Raw genomic sequence first — 21,747 nt, 5'->3', positions numbered from 1 at the left:
TTTTGTATAGTCTTTAATAATATCTATAATATAAAATCATTTCCAAGTGCTTTGGGGATATATAATACTGAAAATGCATAAATAACAAATGCAAATTTACTTTATTTAGATGAAGCTTCCTGACAAATAATCTTATACTGACTATATATGTCATATTAAAATTATTGATTATAGTCAACGCACGTTGACTACTTACTATATGCCAGGCCCTTTACATATATTGTTTCAATTAAGTCTCACAAACAATCTTGTGACAGAGGTATTATTATTATTATTGAAGAGGAAACTGGGGTCTGGAGCAGTTAATCAGCTTTTCCAAACCACACCAGTTAGTAAATGCCCAGGCCAACTTGAACCCAGGACTGTCTTCTTCCAATGCCCATGCTCTTAACCACTTATTTTGTTTTTAGTGATACAGGGCAAATGCATACATGAAGAATCTTTTCTCAATCCTCTTCACTTTTTAAAAAATCATTTTCTCAGTCACAAATCTTGTTCTTAATCATTACTCTAATTTAAAAGATGAATGGACTTCAATCTAGACCCAAACAGAATATAGTTAGAAACTGGTTTTAGCTCATCCTCAGTGGGAGAATCTAGAAGAAATGTTTTCTTCTCTCAGTCTCAGAGTGTTTCCAGTGTCTTACACATGGACTGAAGTGATTAGTGATATTTATTGCAATGCGTCATATGTAAACTCTTTGTTACATTCAAGAAGTGAAACTAACAATTCTGTATTTAGGAGTATGAAAGTCAGAAAGAGAAGGAGGTATCCATTTCAGATGTAAATTCTATTACAGCACAAAGGATTAATTCTGCCAATTTGCTGAAAAAGGTAACCACACAGTATCAGAAACATATTTGCATTTGTTTTTGTGAAAATTTGTCTACTAGATCCATGGTATTATAGTCCTTCCAGAGAGTCAGATGGACGAATCCACTCACTCATCACCTCTTTCAGATCACTGAGGAGTTTTCTGTTCTTTTCAGACCTCTTTATGAGAGTTAGGTTACCTCATTGACAGTGAACTCATTATTAAAGCACATCCCAAACTTTTCTGTTTAAACATAAATTTTAAAGACTTCCCATCTCTTCTTTGACTCTAAAAGTTCACCTTGAGAGATACCCCATCATTTTGCCAGAACCCCTGTATTTACTGGTGCCTCATGATGTCATGGACCATAGCAATTCAGGAGATGAAGGGATGAAGGAGCTACCAGAGGCACACAGACAGTATTAGAAAAATAGATATGCTTTGAAACAAAGCCAAATAGTGAACGTTTACAAAACACTCTAGCAGAGCCTTAACCAGGTTTGAGTGGAATCCTTCACTGGATTTCATGCCTGATTTCTGTCGACCCCTCATCATGCCACTAGACTTTGTTAGCTTAGTGCAGGGGCTACATCTACAGATCCTTAGTGCCTAGCATAGTATCTTATACTTAGAAAATGCTGATAAATGTTTGAGAAATTAATGAATTAAAGGATGGGAGCTGAGGTGGTTTCTACAACTCCTACAAAAGTAGACTCTCACCCACCTACATCGTCTTTGCTCTAGAGCACCAGAGCAGCCTTGCAGGGTAATTTGAAAAGAAGCAGGGAAAGCTACGGAAAGATATAAGAGATACATTCGAGATCCCTCATGGGGACAGGTGAGAGACAACCGTGTATAGCTAGTAGACCCCCAGGCAGGTGTGTTCTAAAGATCTATTCTCACTACCCTGTGTGTCACCGGCAAGTAACCAAATCACTGAGTCCCACTTTATTTTTTACAAAAACGGACAATATGAATGCTTGCTTTGCTTTACATCCAATGTGAGGAACAAATGAGATCAAACTGCAGGTATTCCTCTAGTTCGTACACTATGACTGTGAGATGGAATGTGAACTGCTGTAGCTCTCCCAGGCATGAGACAGCCCCCTTTGTCACTGGCAGCTGTTTTTCCCACTCATCCCTGACTCTCTTACTTCTTTACTAGCTCGCTCTATTTTTTAAGTTGGGACGTGCTTTAATAGTGAGTTTGTGCTCTCGGGAAATAAAGAAGTGTTCTTGCTTATAAGAAAAGAGAACACATATCCTTCTTATCCTGTTTCTTCTTTTTTATGTAAGGAGAAACCCAGGAGGGAGGGTAGCAGACGGTTAGGAAGGACATAAGAGAGCAAGTATCTGAGGATGCTTGAACTTCGTACAGCAATCCCGGAAAGGCACTTTCCAAACATTCTGTATTTAGATTTTAACTCCTTGTGAAGACTTCTTTGCTATCTGAGGACAGTTTAAAACTACAGGTTTGAAAAATAAAATAAAATGAAACTACAGGTTTGGTAGTTTTATGGGATAATTACTATAATCAAAGATACTGGAAAAGTTTGCTCCTGGAGGCCTATTAGGGCCATAGGTACCTAAATCCTTCCATGGGAGGAACTCATGCAACTGTGAGTTATTTGCATTACATTTCCTGCCGTGTTACTGGAGTCAGTGATGGCTGAGGCCAGGGTTACAGCAGTACGGAATGAGGTCCCAGTAGTCTCAAATATTACTAGAGAAAACTTTTACTGAAATGTTTTCTCTAAGAGGGTAGCACATCTCTTCAATCTGTCCATTTCATTAATTTATTCAACAAATATTTATTGAGCACCTACTATAATTCCTGAGCTCCTTGAGTATATATTCTATAAGTTAGATAATAGGAGACACATTATTAGTATGTTACAGAGTGAAAGGTGCTATGAAACATAAAGTAGGAAGAGGGAACAGGCGTTCTGGTGGAGGCGGAGGTAGGGGGCGTTGGGGTGAGTAGGGGCACAATTTTAAATAGAAGTAGTCAAAGAATCTGGTAAGAAGGTAACACTTCTGCAAAAGACCTAAACGAGATGAGGAAGATAGCCATGGAGGTTTAGGGAAAGAACATTCTAGGCCGATGGAACCAGCGTAGAAAACTCGGCATAGAAGCACACCTGGCCTGTGAGAGGAACAGCCAGGAGCTCAGCCTGCATCGTGCCAAGGGGGAGTGGGAGAAGAGAGAGAGAGTGGCCAGTGAAGGGGCCACCGAGGTCCTTGTTCACCTTCAAGGGAAACAATTTGTTGTCCGTGTGGCAGGATAATTTTTAGGAGTTAGTTATGTTTTTCCCATTCGTCTCTCACCACTCCATTTTCCTACCTGCTTCAAGAAGATAACTAGGGTCTAGGTTACGTTGTCTCCAGAATGATCTTTGACAGGACAGAAAGCAGAAAATTGCCTCCAGACCTGCCTCTGTCTGGTTTCGTATCTGAAAAACTAAAGACAGGGTAAAAGGAGAAAGGGAAGGATTTCCTCAGACTAAAAAGGAGATGTTCAGAGTCCTTGGAGGAACTAAGGTCTGTGGGTTCTCCAAGTGGGAAGAGCTCAAGGAGATGGCTTCCTTCACGCACTGACTTTCTTGCCAGAATGAGGTCTTAAAGTCAGAATAGGATTGACTTGAAGGAAATACAGAAATGGGATCACATTTCCTTGTGTTTGTAGATCAAGACTCACATCCATTACTAGTGGCTATTGTAGAAGTGGATTCACAGGGCAGTCGTCTCCTTTGGTGAAAACTAGTTCTGGCCACATACACTGTGAGTTAGAGGAAAAAAATAACAGAGCAAAGAGTTTAGGATGAGATGAACTAGATGTAGAAGGACAAAAAAAGTGGAAAGAAATAAACTACCTTTGGCGTGACAGTGTGAAAGTTGGAAATGACTTTAATAATGGCAGCAAACAGAATAGTATTTTCACTTGTCTAATCCCCCACTCCATTCATTGCTTGCAAAAATTAGGAGTAAAATATAGTGGCACCAGTAGCATTGTAAATACTAAACCTTAAAATATAAACAATACATTTATTTATTAAATTCTAAAATTTTTTTAGGTGAGAAGGTTGATAATGAAGAGAATTGTTAAAATTAGCAAATGTAACTTGTCAGATATTGTGACTGATTATGAAGAAATTGTATCTACAAGGTAATTGCTAAAGACTATTAAGTATGAAATATAAACCTTTAAGATAATCTCTTTAAAATCCTCTAAGTTCTCTATTTCTATTTTAATTAAGCCATATGTCAGAAGATGCAGTTTCAGATCATAACGTGAAATACAATGACTTAAAATATTTGGTCAATTTAAAGTTGCATTTTGGGATATCTACATGATATATTTTCAATTATATAGTATTTGGGGGCAGTTTTTTTGCCCTCTCCTTAGACAGGTTTTAGGGCAAGAAAGAAAAATTCAAGAAACACGTTTGTCCCAAATTAGTTTTGCCCTAAGATTTCCTGTCCTGAGACTGCTAAGGGAAAAGATGTTGCCGCTAGCACCATGCTAAGCCTGTAATCTCCCCTTTGCAAAACAGAAAATCCTCAGCTGTACAAAGGTGCTGAGATCCACAGGCAGCAGCTGGGAGAGCGTTTGGTGAAGTCACTCAATTCTCATACTGTTCTATCTGTGAACTAAGGGTAGGAACAGGGCTGTCTCTGGGAAAACTCCCTGGAGGACACATGCAGACTCAGAATGATCAATAAGGTTTTAACTCATTTAGGATGCTGAACTCTATTGTGTTTTACTTTTCAGTCCTTGAGGGAAAAATGAGTGTGAACATAAAACTATAATTCTATGGATTTGTGTTGCCCAGGTTGGCGGCATATACAACTAATTCTAGTTTGAGAGCCATGTAGAAAATGTTAATATTCGGGCACTTTCAAGAGAATGATTCCTGAACAATGAATAATCTTCCAAAAGATCATCATGTTTCATGGCTTTACCTCTCAATGTCCACGTCTCTGTTTGGACCATGTACCCAAAGGGCAAGGAGCAATCACGGTCTCTCTCAGCATGAGGGAACATAGCATCTCTTCCTTCCTATGCTAAGAAAAAGATTTCTCCTTGAGTTTAAGACAATTCGGTCTCCCCTCCATAATGCAGAGAATATGGTTCAGAATAATGGTCTCATTTCAATTACTCAAAAGACTGATATCTTTTAAAACCAAGAAAACAAACGAGGCTAATGATCAATTTTTACTCTTTAGCCAATTGACAGATGCAGTTTGTCAGTTTGTTGAACCACGGAGAAAGTTAAAACCTCAGAGGAAAGAAAGGAAAAAAGTCAGAGCGCAGACAATCTCTGATGGAGATATTAAGATTCTTGTCCGAATAGTGAGGGCCTATAATATTCCCACCAGAAAAACAACAATTAATAGGTAAGGCAATATGCCCCAATTTTTAGAGTTGCAAAAGGTCTACCTTAAATATGATAATTCTCCATGCTGTTCTATTTGTAAACCTTCGCACTTTGTTAATGCTCCATATACATAAAATGAATGAAAATTGAAATCTGCATTTGCATAGTCAAACCTACTGTCAGTGCCATGTATTAAGAGTTTTCTGAGGTTCAGGATTCCCAGAGTAACTTTAACATGTATATTTTGAGGGTATGGGCTGCATTCTCACCTTCTTATACTGTATCAAGTAAATGCCTTTGTCTCTATTCCCTGTTGTGAAAATTCTGAAGCTTCTGCTGCCAACTGCCCTATTCCATGCCACTGACTCTCTCAGTACTGGAAGCAGAAAGCTGGAGAAAATGAGTGGGACACTAATTTTGTTTTGGGAAATGCCCCAGGAAAGCTGTGAAGCAAATGTGGAATGGTGTGTAAAATCAGAATTGCTACAGTTACACCCTGCTGTGTTTTAGACCTGCTATTTTTAGGTAACATCTACAAATTGTATGTGCCCCAGTGGGTTTTATTTGTGTTTTGGGGGCAGAGGATACATGGGGCCAGAGTGGACATCACCAGTGGATGGGCAAAGTACAGCATTATGAATATTAAGTGCCCACATGTATTTAGTGTATCCTGGATATTTAGTGTCTCATATATTTAGTGTCAGTATGATTTATATATTACTAATATTTAGTACCCAAATGCCTTAAGAATGTTAGGCATTCCCCTCTGTCTGTGTTCAATACATGTGCCCTGCTTGCTTACATTTATGCCTACCACAACTCATGAATTTTTCCTATGAAAAACAAACGTTTTGCTTACTGGCTACTAATCTATAGTTAACATCTCTTAAAGGTTTTGCCACTGTCTCACAAATTACAGTCTTGTTCATCTAAAAGAATTAAATATGCTCAAAACAAATGCATATTTCAAAGGCTGTTTTGTGAAATAAAGACATATAAAATCCCCACCATTTTCTATAACATCCTGCTGTTAAAAAAAAAAAAGAATATTGTAACACCAAAAAAGTAGGAGGGATATATTCTTAAAGTATAACTTGTAATATATATATATATATATATATATAATGTGTGTGTATATATATACATAGTATGGTCTAGCCCTGTGGGGCTTAGTGGGTGTTCTCCCCATGTGCAGAGATGAGAGATCATAAGAAACAAAGACACAAGACAAAGAGATGAAGAGAAAACAGCTGGGCCAGGGGGACCACTACCACCAAGATGCGGAGACTGGTAGTGGCCTCGAATGGCTGGGCGCACTGATATTTATTACATACAAGACAAGGGGGCAGGGTAAGGAGGGTGAGTCGTCCAAGTGATTGATAAGGTCAAGAAAGTCACGTGATCATGGGACAGGGGGCCCTTCCCTTTTAGGTAGCCAAAGCAGAGACAGAAGGCAGCATACATCAGCATTTTCTTCTATGGCACTTGTAAGAAAGATCAAAGACTTTAAGACTTTCACTATTTCTTCTACCACTATCTTCTAAGAACTTCAAAGAGGAACTAGGAGTGAGGGAGGAGCATGAAAGTGGACAAGGAGCTTGACCATTGAAGCACAGCACCACAGGGAGGGGTTTAGGCCTCCAGATGACTGCGGGCAGGCCTTCATAATATCCAGCCTCCCACAAGAAGCTGGTGGAGCAGAGTGTTCCCTGACTCCTCCAAGGAAACGAGACTCCCTTTCGTGGTCTGCTAAGTAACGGGTGCCTTCCCAGGCACTGGTGTTGCTGCTTGATCAAGGAGCCCTCAAGCAGCCCTTATGTGGGCGTGACAGAGGGCTCACCTCTTGCCTTCTAGGTCACTTCTCACAATGTCCCTTCAGCACCTGACCCTATACCCGCTGGTTATTCCTTGGTTATGTTAGTAATACTACAAAGAGTAATATTAAAAGCTAATGATTAATAACATTTATACTAATGACTGATAATGTCCATGATCATCTCTACATCTAATTTGTATTGTAACTATTCTTATTCTAACTATTTTCTCTATTACACTGCAACAGTTTGTGCCTTCAGTCTCTTGCCTTGGCACCTGGGTAATCTTCCACCCACAATATATATTTTAATTGACATCCATCATGAATAACTTGCCCTTTCTTCCCCTTTTACTGAATACCTGTGAATATTTTATCATAGACCAGATCTAATCCATAGTTCAGTATTTAGGAGTTGCACTTCCAGAGTAGTAATTATCAAATGTTTAGCTGTAACCACACATGATATGACAATTCAAAGCAAACTCAGTAAGAACCATAGATACTAACTTATATATCTTCATAAGCACAGGAAAAACCCACCCACTCCTACCAAAACTAACATTAAAACTAATTAAGGTGTATGTCTCTATATTGTTTTTCCTGAAGAGCCTTGGATATGCCTACTTGTTCAAAATCATCTATATCTTGCCTCAGACATAAAGAAACAATCAAATCAGTAGCCTCAGATGAGATCTTACATGAGATAAGTATTTAACACTTCTATAAAGTACAATATTGATTATGTTATTTTGAATTACAATTGACTCTTAATTCATCTCTCCATCTATATTTTCTTTGGCTTCCAGTTTATTTTCCATGACACAGTAAAGGTGGCATTTATAAAATGTAATTCTAACCATTTCATTCCCTGCTCTCAGAGTCTGTGTGATAAGGTATAAGCTCCTTAAAATGGCTACAAAATCTTCAGGCATCAGGCCCATGCCTACAATCAGCCTCATCTCTCTCTATCCTGCATATCATGCTACTCCTTGTTCCACGAGGGCCCTACTAGTTGTTTCCTTTGCCTGGAATGGCCTCGACACATATCCATGTTATTGTCCAAATGAACTACGATTTAAAGGTTCAAAGCACACGCTCAAACAATGATACTCTCCTTATTGTCACCCCCCAAAAGTTAATAATTCCTTTTCCTGAATAATTTTCATACCTTAAAGATATTTTTCTAATTTCTCACATTTCATTGCACCTGTTTGTTTACCTGTATGTTTTCCCCTGATAGACTTTAAAATCCCTAAGAGAAAGTTCTGTTTATCTTTAGATCCTAGAAAAGTACCTGATATAGAATAGACACAATAGATGTTTATTCAATAGATAAATAAATAATGGTCGTTTGAAAAACTAGAAAAATTAAGCCATGTTTGGCCAAGTAATTTCCTAGGCCTCTATCTTTATCGACTATATACAGTATTTCAAAATCTAGTCAATGTTTATTATGTGTTTCAGGATACTGTAAATCCATTCGTGGAAGTTTCTTTCCAGCACACTGTATACCAAACCAATACAGCAAGTGGATCTCATCCATGCTGGAATGAGGAAATTAAAGTAGATTTTATGTAAGTTGGAGTTCATTTTTCCATAGCTCCTAAAAAAAGAGCAATAACAAAATTATTTTCTTGAGCCACTTATTGAAAATAATTATTGAAATAGGCTTTATTTAAGCTTTTAAATTTTGAAATATTTGATGCACATAAACTAATGTATATTGTATAGCATAATATATAATCTATATGTATATATAAACATAAGTTCTAAAGAAAAGTAAATGAATACCTATTTATTTACCATCCAGCTTAAAAAAATATAATATTACCAACACCTTAGAAGGCCCTTTGTGCCATTACCTAATGGCATCTTCTTTCTTTCTCCCCAGAGGTAATAACCATGAATTTGTGTTTATCATTCTTTCTCTCCTGTACGATTTTACTTCATAGGTATTCATCCCTAAGTATGTATTATTTACTTATGTATGTTTTCAACTTTATATAAATTGAGTTATATTTGTGTATTCTTCTGTAATCTTGTTTCTTTAATCTTAATTATTTTGAAAGATTCATCCATGTTCATGCTTGTAGCTGTTTGCTGTGGTCTAAATGTGCTCCTCAAAATTCATGTGTTGAAAACTTAACTCCCAATGTTGGGAAGTGAGGCCTAATGGGAGGTGTCTTAGGCCATGAGAACTCCACCCTTATGAATAATGGCATTATTTAAAGGGCTTGCAGTGTAGGTTCACTTTCTTCTACTCTTCTGCCATGTAAGGACACAGCATTTGTCCCCTTTTTCCCTTCCACCTTCCACTATGTGAAGACACAGCAAGAAGGCCCTCACCAGACACCAGATGCTGACATCTTGATTTTGAACTTTGCAGCCTCCATAATTGTAGGAAATAAATTTCTGTTCTTTATAAATGACCTAGTCTCAGATACTCTGTTATGGCAGCACAAAATGAACTAAGACATTGTTATTTATTTATTTTTACTTCTATATTGTATTCTGTTGTATAAAAATGCCATAATTTATTTATACTTTCTTCTGTTGATGAACATTTGTCTTTTTGCTAGTTTTTGCCATTGCAAGCAATATTGCTTTGGACATTCTTGTACTTGTCTTCTGGAGCACATGTGCAAGAGTTTCTTTTTAAGATAGTGGCTCTCAGACCTTTTTAATGTATTCGAATCATCTAGACAGCTTTTTTTTTTTTTTTTAATTAGGACAGGATCTCACTTTGTTGCTCAGGCTGAAGTGCAGTAGTATAATCATAGCTCACTGACTCAAACTCCTGGACTTAAGTGATTCTCCTGCCTCAGCCTCCAAGTAGTGGAGACTACAGAAATGTACCATCACACCCAGCTAATTTTTTTAAAATTTTTATTTTTGTAGCACTAGGGTCTCACTATGTTGCCCAGGCTGGTGTCAAACTCCTGGACTCAAGTGATCCCTCTGCCTGGCCTCCCAAAGTGCTGGGATTACAGGCATGAGCCACCACACTTGGCCTGCTTCTTAAAACACAGATTGGTAAGCCTACTTCTCTAGTTTCTAATTCAGTAGGTCTGGGGTAGGGTCTGATAATTCCATCTTTAGCAAGTTCCCAGGTGGTTCTAATGCTAGTAGTCAGGTGACACTTTGAGAATCTGTTTTCTAGGATATGTGTTCAAAAGTGGAATTGCTAGGTTGTAGCTGAAGTCAGCTTCAACTTTACTAGACAATGCCAAACTCTTTTCTAAAGTGATTATATCAATATACACTCCCAACAGCAGTATATACAATTTCCTTTTGTGCCATGTCTTCAATAATATTTTGTATTTTAAAAATTATTTTTCTCAATATGGTGGATCTAAAATTATATTCTCATTGTGTTTTAATTTATAATTTCTTCTTTTTAAAGAGGCAGGGTTTTTTTTTTTCTTTTTTTTTCTTTTTTTTTTAAATTAAGAGACTTTATTTTTAGAGCAATTTTAGGCTCACAAGAAAATTGGGTGGGAAGTGCAGAGTTAACCCCTTCACCACAGCACATTCACAGCCTCCCTCAGCATCAACATCTGCGTTGTGTGATATTTGTTATAATCAATGAGCCAACATTGATACATCATTATCAACCATAGTCCATAGTTAACATTAGGGTTCACTCTTGGTGTTGTACATTCTATAGGTTTTGACAAATGTACAGTGACATGTATCTACCATTATAGTATCACACAGAATGGTTTCACTCCCCTAAACATCCTGTGTGCTCTGTCTGTTCATCCCTCCCTCCCCCTGGAACCTTGCCAACCACTGATCTTTTTACTACCTTCACAGTTTTGCCCTTTAAAGAATGTCATTGTGTACATCAAGGTTCTCCAGAGAAACAGAAGCAATAGGATGTAGACAGAGAGAGAGAAAGAGAGAGCGAGAGATTTATTTTAATTGGCTCACATGATTGTGGAGACTGGCAAGCCCACAATCTGCAGGGTAGGATGGCAAGCTGGAGACTCGGGAAAGAGTTACAGTTTAAGTCTGAAGGAAATCTGCTGGCAGAATTCCCTTTTCCACAGGGGAGACCAGTCTTTTGTCTATTAAGGCTTTCAACTGATTGGCTAAGGTCCACCCTTATCATGGAGGATGATCTGCTTTACTCAAAGTCGACTGGCTTACACTATACCTAAAAAATACCTTCAGAGGCCAGGCGCGGTAGTTCACGTCTGTAATCCCAGCACTTTGCGAGGCCGAGGCGGGCAGATCACTTGAGGTCAGGAGTTCAAGACCAGCCTGGCCAACAGGGTGAAACCCCGTTTCTACTAAAAATACAAAAATTATCTAGCTGTGCTGGTGGGCGCCTGTAATCCCAGCTAGTTGGGAGGCTGAGGCAGGAGAATCACTTGAACTCGGGAGGCAGAGGTTGCAGTGAGCGGAGATCACGCCACTGCACTCCAGCCTGGGCGACAGAGGGAGACTCTGTCTCAAAAACAAAAAAACAAAACAAAACAAGAATCTTCAGATAAACATCTAGAATAATGTTTGACCAAATATATAGAAACTGTGGCCTAGCCCAGTTGACACATAGAATTAGCCATCGTAGTCATATAGTTGAAATCATGCAGTATGGAGCCATTTCAGATTGGCTTTCTTCCATGAAAAACATGCCTGTAAGTTTTCTCCATGTCTTTTTATAGCTTGATTGCTTACTTCTTTTTACTCCTGCATAATTTTCTATTGTATGGATGTATCACAGTTTACTTATTTATCCACACTGAGCTTCTTTTCATAGGTTCATTGGCCATTGGTATTTTCTTTTCAGTGAAATGCCCTTTCATTACTTTTGTCTATTTTTCTTTTTTTTTTCTTTTTGGAAATTATTTTATTTCTTCCATGATGATTTAGAGGGACTATCTTCAAACTAGTACAAATATTTCATAAATAATATCTAGCTGTTTTCTAACCAATTGAGTAATTTGTTGCACAATAAGCCATGTCACGTCTAAGCAAGAAATACATTAAGTTTGACTAGTAAAGACATTACATGAATTAGGATACAATTAAAATTTGCTTTAGATATTTATTTGAGGGAGAGGACACCACACTTCTACTCAATGAAGAGAAACATTTTTACAATCCAGAGGTCTTTTATTATCATTTTTTTTAACACCAATTATGCCATGACTTCATAGGGAATAGGTTCCCCCGGCAGCTCAGCCTCCTTCCCATTGGTTCTCACAAAGGGTGCTTCTCTGAGTGGAGCAGGCTGGTGCTTCAGTTGAACCCAGGTACCTTTCTCTCTGGCTTCTTTTTCTGATCATTTTCCTTCACATGTTTCAGGAAGCTGTCTCCACTATTAGAGTGCTTATGTGCTCAATACACACATTAATTCTCTTGGCAAGAATCTTGCCCTTCTTTGTTTACAACAATGCCAATAGCATTACAGATTCTTCCAGTTTTGCCGTGGTAACACTTGTGGGCATTCCTTTTTGAACAGTACCCATTCCCTTGATGTCTACAATATCACCTTTCTTATAGATTCGCATATACATGGCCAAAGGAACAACTCCATGTTTTCTAAAAGGCCTAGAGAACAAACATCGGGTACCTTTCCTCTTTTCCTTTGTGTTCGTCATTTTGGCGAACTATGGAAGATGGCTGCTCTAGCCGAAAGGATACTTTTCTCTATTTTTCTATTGTTTTGTATTTATTTATTTATTTATTTATTTATTTATTTATTTTTGAGACGGAATCTTGCTCTGTCGCCCAGGCTGTAGTGCAGTGGCGTGATCTCGGCTCACTGCAAACTCCGCCTCCCGGTTCACGCCATTCTCCTGCCTCAGCCTCCCGTGTAGCTGGGAGTACTGGCGCCCGCCACCTCGCCCTGCTAAATTTTTTTGCATTTTTAGTAGAGACAGGGTTTCACCGTGTTAGCCAGGATGGTCTCGATCTCCTGACCTCGTGATCCGCCCGCCTTGGCCTCCCAAAGTGCTGGGATTACAGGTGTAAGTCACCGTGCCTGGCCTGTCTTTTTTTTTTTTTTTGAAGCAGTTCTTATATATTACGGATACCAGCCCTTTGTCAGTTATATGTGTTAAAACTGTCTTTCCCTAATGACTTGACTTTTCATTTTCTTTATGATGTATTTTGATGAAAAGAAGTTTTAAATTGTGCCAGTCCTTTCCTTTATGGTATGTCCTTTTAAAAAATCTTTAATAAATGGTGGTCCTCCTTTACTTTCCTTACTTTAGAACATATGTCAACTTGCATTAAAATTTTAGACCATTGCATTTTCTGAAGAATTAGTGAGGATATCTTTTTGAATAATATTCCTGTATATAAAAGTATTTTTAATTAAAATAGTTAATAAATCAGATTTTTAAATCCAAAAAGAAATATACACCTATGTTCCTGCTTGCTACCAAGAAGGAACAAAACAGATATAGACTAGAATAATCCTTTATGCGGTGTTTAGGGACACACACATACACACACTTATGACCCAGTAAAATGAATCTAATTCCATTGCCACTTCCTTTAGTATTGCTATGCTTTACTGCTGGGTATAAATTTCTTTCATGAGCAGGTATGTGTAGCTATTAAACATCTAAACATTTTTTCAATTAATATGTTTCTTTTTATTTTGAAAGGTGGGAAAATTGACTTCTTATTCATACACGTAGAGCAGGATTGTCTTATGGATTAGCCATCATTTTATATTATTTTTCTATAACTTATTTTCTATAATTTCCTATGAATATTTTATATTTCATGTTAGTTCATAGTTTATATGATTTTATAGGATTTCTATGCTTTGTCCGATGCCTATGTTAACATATATCCCTCACTAACAAAGGCTAAAGGAACTCTGAAGAACTGACGTAATCACTTGCATATATGTGATGACATCTTGGAGGCTATGTAAACATTCACATCCCAGCCACCCCTTCTGAAAGTGAAAGGCTTCAAATCCTAAACAGGATTTGCAAAGAAAGGGAGACCCTGTTTGTGCCATTATTTCAACTTAGGGGTAGGGGAACTATAATGAAAAACACCTTAGAATTTTGTTAGCTTAGATGCTGTGGAACTTCTGCTATCAGCAGAAATCAAATTCATTCTTCCGGATTCAACATAGGCTCAATTATATTTTCAGAGTTGTTGGCCAGAGTTCCTAAACAGATATTCTTGTTATTTGGCTGCCTATCTGAATCTTGTACCTCTCACTTTGCATTGTTCTCTGACACTTGCTTTCTTGAACTATTTATTCTTTGTGTGTGAAGGAAATTACTGACTTAAAGGGAAATCTATTATATAATATCACATAATATCAAGTTAAATAATTAACATATAAAATGTATTTGTTTGAAAAGTTTGTAAATGTAAAATATGTGGTCATGTGTGTTTGGAAATACTTGGAATATTAATGTAGACATTAGAGTTAGAAGAAGTATACTGTATTAAATAAATTTAGGAGAATATAAAACAGTCAGTAAGATACATAAACTTATAAGTGAACTAATGAGAAGATTTGGGAGTGTTTGCATCCTTGCAATTATAGCAGTGAAATAGGCCAAGAACAATGTGGAGTACAACCAAGTGGATCACAGGCTTTGGATAAGGCAAAACCATCCAGCTACTACTTTTTGATGCCTTTGGTATAAGACCCCAACTCCCCTCTTCTTGTGACAGTTTAGTGAACAAAAACCACAAGCAAATTGATAAGTAGTCATAATAAATAATATTTATAAGTAATAAATAATATTAATTAGCTCCATGAGCCCTTCCTGGAGGAAGAATTATGGTAACATTTGAAGAACATTTTAATAGAATACAGAATGCAAAGTAATGCAGAAGGACTTAAGTGATGTCAGGAATAGACTAATAAGCTAAAAAATGTTGTAAGGATGACAGTTGTCCTTTCTCCTGCTAGCGTAGTGTTGTAAATAAGTATTGCCTCCCCTGCCCTTTCTTAGGTTCTGGCAGCATGAATGAAAGGAAATCCTTGAGGAACAAAGTAGGGGAGTCAGCTAGTTATTTTATCACTAGGAAATACAAGGAAACTTCCACTTAAAATTGTTCTCTAAACTCAACTAGCATTTTTCAATCATCATTGCTTATAGGTTTCAAAAAGTTACAGAAGCTGTTGAAGATCCTTTGAAATAGTGGTTGCTTCCTTAAGCAATAAGATTCAACAAGTAATGTCAGTGGCAGCTGTACACTGAAAAGACCTGGTCTTTGGAGTTTGTCAGAACTGGGTCCAGCCAAGTGTAGTGGTACAACCTGTAGGCCCAGCTACTGGAGAGGCTGAGGTGGGAGGATCACTTGAGCCCAGCAGTTCAAGATCAGCCTGGGCAGGATAGACCCCTGTCTCTAAAAATATATATATATATATACACACTAAATAAAAATATTAAAAAGAAGAAAAGCTGGGTTCAGATCAGGCTCTGTCATTTGCTGGTGGCATTACCTTGAGTAAGTTATTTAACTTCTCAGAGCTTCAGTTTCTCTGTGTAAAGTAACCTATTGTACAAGATTGAGATTGCCATCACTGTTAAATGTTTGATGGAGATTCAGTACACAAGCTGGAGCTGAGAGTGAAAGTTCATTGCTCATGATATACACTATCCTTTCAACTACCTCCAAAATGTACTTAATCAAGAATGCCATCAGCAGACAGCTTGCAAAATTAAATGCACTCCATTATCCCAGTTTCTGTTTGGAGAAAATTAACATGGGAAAGAGAATAAATTCTGTGATCGATTGATTGATTGATTGATTTAGAGATGGAGTTCCGCTCTTGTTACCCAGGCTGGAGTGCAGTGGCGTGATCTCTACTCACTGCAACCTCCACCTCCTGGGTTCAAGTGATTCTCCTGCCTCAGCCTCCCGGGTAGCCGGGATTACAACCGCCTGCCACCAGGCCCAGCTAATTTTTTTTTTTTTTTGTACTTTTAGTAGAGATGGGGTTTCGCCATGCTGGCCAGGCTTGCCTCAAACTCCTGACCTCAGGTGATCCACCCACCTCGGCCTCCCAAAGTGGTGGGATTACAGGCGTGAGCCACCGTGCCTGGCCATAAATTCTGTATTTAAAATCATATCTATTAACTGAGAATAAAAGAGCATTTTATCTCTATGGGAAACTAGCAGAATTTAAGATAGTTGAAAAATCTATACAATACTCCAAATAATCTTTGCAATTGATAGCTATAGTAAAAGCCTTTCTGTTCAACACTTAAACATTTTTATTTTTCATCTTAAGAGAGATGTAAATTACAAAGCACATGCTGGCTCTAATGAAAGGTAGCAGCCAGTCTTCAAAATATACAGCTTTTCCTTAGTTTATACTTCATAAAAGAAAACAACACAGGTGATTTTATAGTTCTTTATGAATAATGCTGTTAGGAAATAAGTGGATTTTGAGAAAATTAAGCATTTGAATATATTTTTCTTATTTGCAGCTCACCAGGACATGATTATAGCTTCTCAAGCTTATCTAGAATAAAAGATAATATATATATCAACATTTTTGATGAAATGATAACTGAAAAACATGAGGTAAAGTAGAATAATTATAATAGCCAATGCTGGAATAATTCTAAGGTCAAACTGAATGAAGTCTAGTAACACATTTGTAAATATGATTTTAGATGCAATGTCTATATCCAACATTTTCTTGAAAGGATTTGAGGCAACTTGCAATAAAATCAAACATATGACAAGTCAGTTAAAAAATAACAGAGATCATAAACCACATATAGGAGGAGGAGGAATAAATATACCAAGAACTTGGGAGAAGTAGGTTTCTGCAATAGAACATTACATTTAAATGTGAGCTTTCTGTAGCCAATACAGAAATATAATAGGTTACATATTTCTCATTATCTGATCAAAGAAAATACACTACTCCTACGAAAGAGATCAAATTATTCCTAAGGCTAAAATTCAGTTCTACTTAATCTAATTTCTAAAATTATGGACTATCTTCCTCATAGTTGTGTAAAAGTTCCTAGCACAATGCCCAGCACCCTAGCAAGCTCTAAAATAAACGTTAGTTTCCTCCCTATTGAACTTGCTACTAAAAATATAAAAATGCATACCCATAGTATCTACTCTTTTAAGGTATGTAGATTAAATGCTTTAATAGAAATGTTTTCCAAATTCTATGGCAATGCTACTGAAGGAGCAATTAATTCTACCTGGAGGGACTGGGGATCCATGTCAGAGAAGTTGAACAAGACCTTGGAGAGTAAGGTACAGGAATGAGCCTTCTGTAAAAACCACTGCAAATCGTAATGACTATGTTTTCCAACCCAGTTTTCCAGGAGATACAACACATATTCTTCTTAAAGAAACTTTAAATCAACCATGATAAACGCTGAGGGTAAAATATTTAGCAATAATTTGGCGATAGCTTTTCTCCAAGGAGTTAAACTGAGTAATGTTCTGATGATCAACACTGATAATGGGTAAAGCTTAGAAAACCCAAAAGAATGTCTAACCAATTTTCTCTCTCAAAAGTGAATTATCTCAAAGACTAATTTGGTCAGAATTCAGTAGCAGTTGATTAACAACTGAACCCTTGAAACTGCTTTGCATTGTTATTAGAGTGAGATTGTTGTTATTGGAATGAGATCCACATGCTTTAGGTGTCAGACTTGTTTGTGACAATATTGGCATGCTCTTTAAAAAAGGAAAGGGCCTTGCATTCTTGCCCTCCTCTCATGGACAGGGTTTTAGGGGAGCTATGGGCCAAAACATTCCATTGTCTTGTAAAAGACTAGAGCTAGGCTGAGCCCCGAGATAGCGACGCAGTTGAAAGAAGGTTTTAAGTTATCACTGAACATTATTTTGTCTAGAAATGTTTCATTTTTCCTCTGTGCCCCTCCTGTATATTTTCTTCCTGCTATCAACTGTTTTCTTACTTCCTACAGATCTCCCTTTCTTTAGTTATGTATTAGCAGAAAGTTGAAGACTTGGAACTCTCACAGACACGTAGCCTATTTTTAATGCTCGGCATGAAAGAGACGGGCTGAACTGCCTTTGGAACTGGCAGAGCAAGCCCCATGCATACTCCAGATTTAAAACCTAGGTTAACTGAAGTCTAACAGAAATCCCAGTAGCCACGGAAAGACCTTAAACTAACCCAAAACTGAGATATTGGTTTAAATACTTTTAAAAAATAGTTATTTTCAAGATTTTAAAATTTATTAGCATATAAATTTTCAGCATAGTCTCATAATTTTTGACTTGCCATTATCTACTCTCCTCTGACTTCTAACTTTATCCAACCTTGTCTTTCAAGTTTTAAAAAAATTATTTAATTTGGAAGATGTTTGACTATTCTTTAAAGAACCAACTACTGAAATTGTTTTTACTTTTCACTTTTTTGGTTTTCTAATTCATTGATTTCCACTTGTATATTAATTTTTTCTCCCTATTCCCCCAGGACTACAATTTTTGTATTTACTTTTGCCAAATGTATTGAATGCCTAGTTTGTTTGATCTCTTGCCTTCTCATAAATAATGGAAACATTTGGAGACTATAAATTTATCTCTGTAAACATCTTAGACTATGTATTTTATATTTAGTGACTTGTTTATTTTATATATGTAATATATATTATATACATATAATTAATATATATATATTACATTTTCTTGCTTGGCCTAACAGTCTTCTAATATTGTATCTTTGCATTTTCAAATGTTTGAAAGACTTTTGTATAAACTTTTGATTTTAAATTTCAGTTTTATTACCTTGTGGAAATCATACTGTACATTTGAGCCTTTAGTCCATGATTCATTTAATCAAGCCACTGTCCCAACTCTATGACTGTTAATTAACATACAAAGGTGTTCATCCTGATGACAAGATAAGGAACCCTATTGGGCAAGCTGTGTTGCTCACAAAGAAATTATCTTCCATGACAAAGATGAAGGGGTTACTTTGATTTACAAGGGGTTGAGAGACTAAGTATACAGATATCTGAGTTTTATTTATATGAGTTATTTAAAGAGATGGTCCAATCATAACAGCACCTCTTCCACCATTTAACCATCAGAGTGCCTGGCCCTGCTTCAACTTACACCAGGATATGCAAACTTACCACATACACATTATAGCTCCGGATATTAAGTCTTGTTTTTATCACTTGATATATACAGTTCCCACACTAATAGATTCCTTAAAGGTTGCTTCATATATAATTCATATTGTTGATCTTAAAATTCTTTCATCGCTTCTCAGAGAGGATGCATAAGGAACCAATTTTACATACTTTTTATTTTTATTTGACTTTGAAGTTTAGGGGCACACATGCAAGTTTGTTATACAGGTAAACTTGTGACACGAGGGTTTGTTGTACAGATTATTTCATCACCCAGGTATTAAGCCTAGTGTCCATTAGCTGTTTTTCCTGATCCTCTCCCACCTCCCACCCTCCACACTCCAATAGGACCCAGTATGTGTTATGTCTCTCTCTGTGTCCATGTGTTCTCATCATTTAGCTCCCACTTATAAGTGAGAGCATGTGGTATTTGGTTTTCTGTTCCTGTGTTTGCTAAGGATAATGGCCTCCAGCTCCATCTATGTAGGGAACTAATTCTAAAGTGAACTTTGATAGAGCTATAATCTATAGCCTGAGGCAAGGTAGACCTAAGAAGCCTCCAGCATCCCTGGGACTTAAGATGGAAAGATTAATGCAGTTGAGAGCACATCCGTCAGAATTCCAAGGACTTGATTGCTACAAAGCTACCTAAGTGTGCCTATTACCTTTTAGACTAGAGCAGCACAGTCCATCTTGCTCAGCTCTATTGTTGCTGGTTAGCCTCTGGATCTAAAAGACCCTTCTCATATTCCCTGGTAAGTAGATGGGGTAACTTCTTAAGTACAAAAAGTTGGAAGGGCTCCTAATGTCCAAAGCAGTGGTTATGAACTAAAGGGAGGAATCAGGGTTTTGGCAGCTTTTTTCAAACTTCAACTATTTTCTTTCTTTTTCCCTGGATTCTCTGGCCTTTGGTTGATGAAATGAAAAATATAAGTGGCCAAAAGATCATAGGGTGCTGCCAATGGGAGGGGTGGTGGTGGGAGTGAATGCCAATCCCTTTTATGCCTAATCCCTGCTTCTCCCTACTACAAATACTTTCTCTAATTTTGAAAACAGTGTTATTGAGGAATGATTAGCATACAATGATCTGCACATATTTAAAGTATATAATTTGACAAGTTTTGATATATGTATATACCAATGAAACCGTCATCGCAATTAAGATAATAAACATATCCATTACCCTCAAAAGTGTCCGCCTGCTCTGTTGGCATGTCTACCTCCTGCCAGCAACCAGTGATTTGTGTTCTGTCACTATCGTTTCTATTTTCTAGAATTTTATAGAAAATGGAATCCTATGGTATGTGTTTTTTTTTTTTTTTTTGGTTTTGCTTCTTTTACTCAGAAAAATTATTTTCAGATTCATTCATGTTGTAGTTGTATCAAACAGTTCATTTCTTTTTATTATGTAGCAGTATTCCATCGATAAACATGCATTTCATTGCTTGTTTATATATTCACCTGTTGATGGACATTTAGTTTTCATTTTTTGGCTATTATAAATAAAGCTGCTATGAACATTTGTATAAAGTCTTTTTATAGACAAATGCTTTCATTTCTCTTAGTAAATAAAAATAGCTGGATATTATGGTAAATGAATATTTAAGAAACTGCTAAACTGTTTCCCAAAGTGATTGTACCACTTTTTATGCCCACCAATAATGTAGGAGACTTCCAGTACTTTCACTTTCTCACAAACACTTCGTCAAACTTTTAAACTTTAGCCACCCTAATAGTTGTATGGTGGTTTCTCATTGTAGCTTTAATTTGCATTTCCTAATGACTAATGGTGTTGGGCACCCTTCCATGTAAATACTTATTTGCCATTTATATATCTTCTTTGGTGAGGTGTCTGTTCAAGTCTTTTGTCTATTTTCTTATTGAATTTTAGGGGTTCTTTGAATTCAAGTCCTTTGTCAGATACATGATTTGCAAATATTTTTTCCCAATATGTAGCTTATCTTTTTATTTTCTTAACAGTGTCTTTTGAAGAGCAAGGTTTTTAATTTTGATGAAGTCAAATTTATCAACTTGCTTTTGATGTCATGTTTTTTAAAAAGCTCTGTATTTTGCAACTCTGTTTCTAGGTTCATACGTGTTAGATATACATTACATATTACATATATATTTCTTTTTGATGAATTGATTCCTGTATCACTATAAAATATCTCTCTTTATTCCTGATTATATTTCTTGTTTTTAAATGTTTTGTCTGTTATAAATATAGTGACTCAGCTTTCTTTTAATTAGTGCTTATATAATATATCTTTTTATTTTCTTTTAAGCTCTGTCTTTATATTTAAAATGGGTTTACTCTAGACAGTATACAGTTGAGTCTTGCTTTTTTATCCACTCTGACAATCTCCTCCTTTGAACGTACGACCATTTACATTTTATGTAATTATTAACCTGGCTGTGTACCATCTTCCTATTTATCTTCTGCTTATCCCAACTATTCTTTATTCTTTTTTCCTGCCTTCTTTTGGACTGATGGCATAGTTTTATGTTTCATTTTATCTCCACTATTGGCTTATTAGCTATAATTGTTTGTTTTCTTAACTGTTGCTCTCAGGTTTACAATATTATCTTTAATTTACCACAGACTATCTGTACATAATATAGTGCCACTTCACATACAGTGTAAGAGCAGGATACTA

At 36.7% G+C, this 21,747-nt stretch overlaps 1 protein-coding gene across 1 annotated transcript in view; it reads left to right on the top strand.

Moving 5' to 3' along the window:
- CC2D2B (coiled-coil and C2 domain containing 2B) overlaps positions 1-21,747 on the top strand; it is a 131,225-nt gene that overhangs the window by 84,626 nt on the left and 24,852 nt on the right. The window contains 6 exon segments of the mRNA XM_031652613.1: positions 743-835; positions 3,890-3,981; positions 5,043-5,213; positions 7,617-7,737; positions 8,475-8,584; positions 16,442-16,538. Of these exon segments, the coding sequence (XP_031508473.1) occupies positions 743-835; positions 3,890-3,981; positions 5,043-5,213; positions 7,617-7,737; positions 8,475-8,584; positions 16,442-16,538 (684 nt within the window).

This window comes from Papio anubis, chromosome 11, assembly GCF_008728515.1.
Source record: "Papio anubis isolate 15944 chromosome 11, Panubis1.0, whole genome shotgun sequence".
Classification (NCBI taxonomy): domain Eukaryota; kingdom Metazoa; phylum Chordata; class Mammalia; order Primates; family Cercopithecidae; genus Papio; species Papio anubis.
This window is presented reverse-complemented; position numbering and strand designations above follow the sequence as displayed.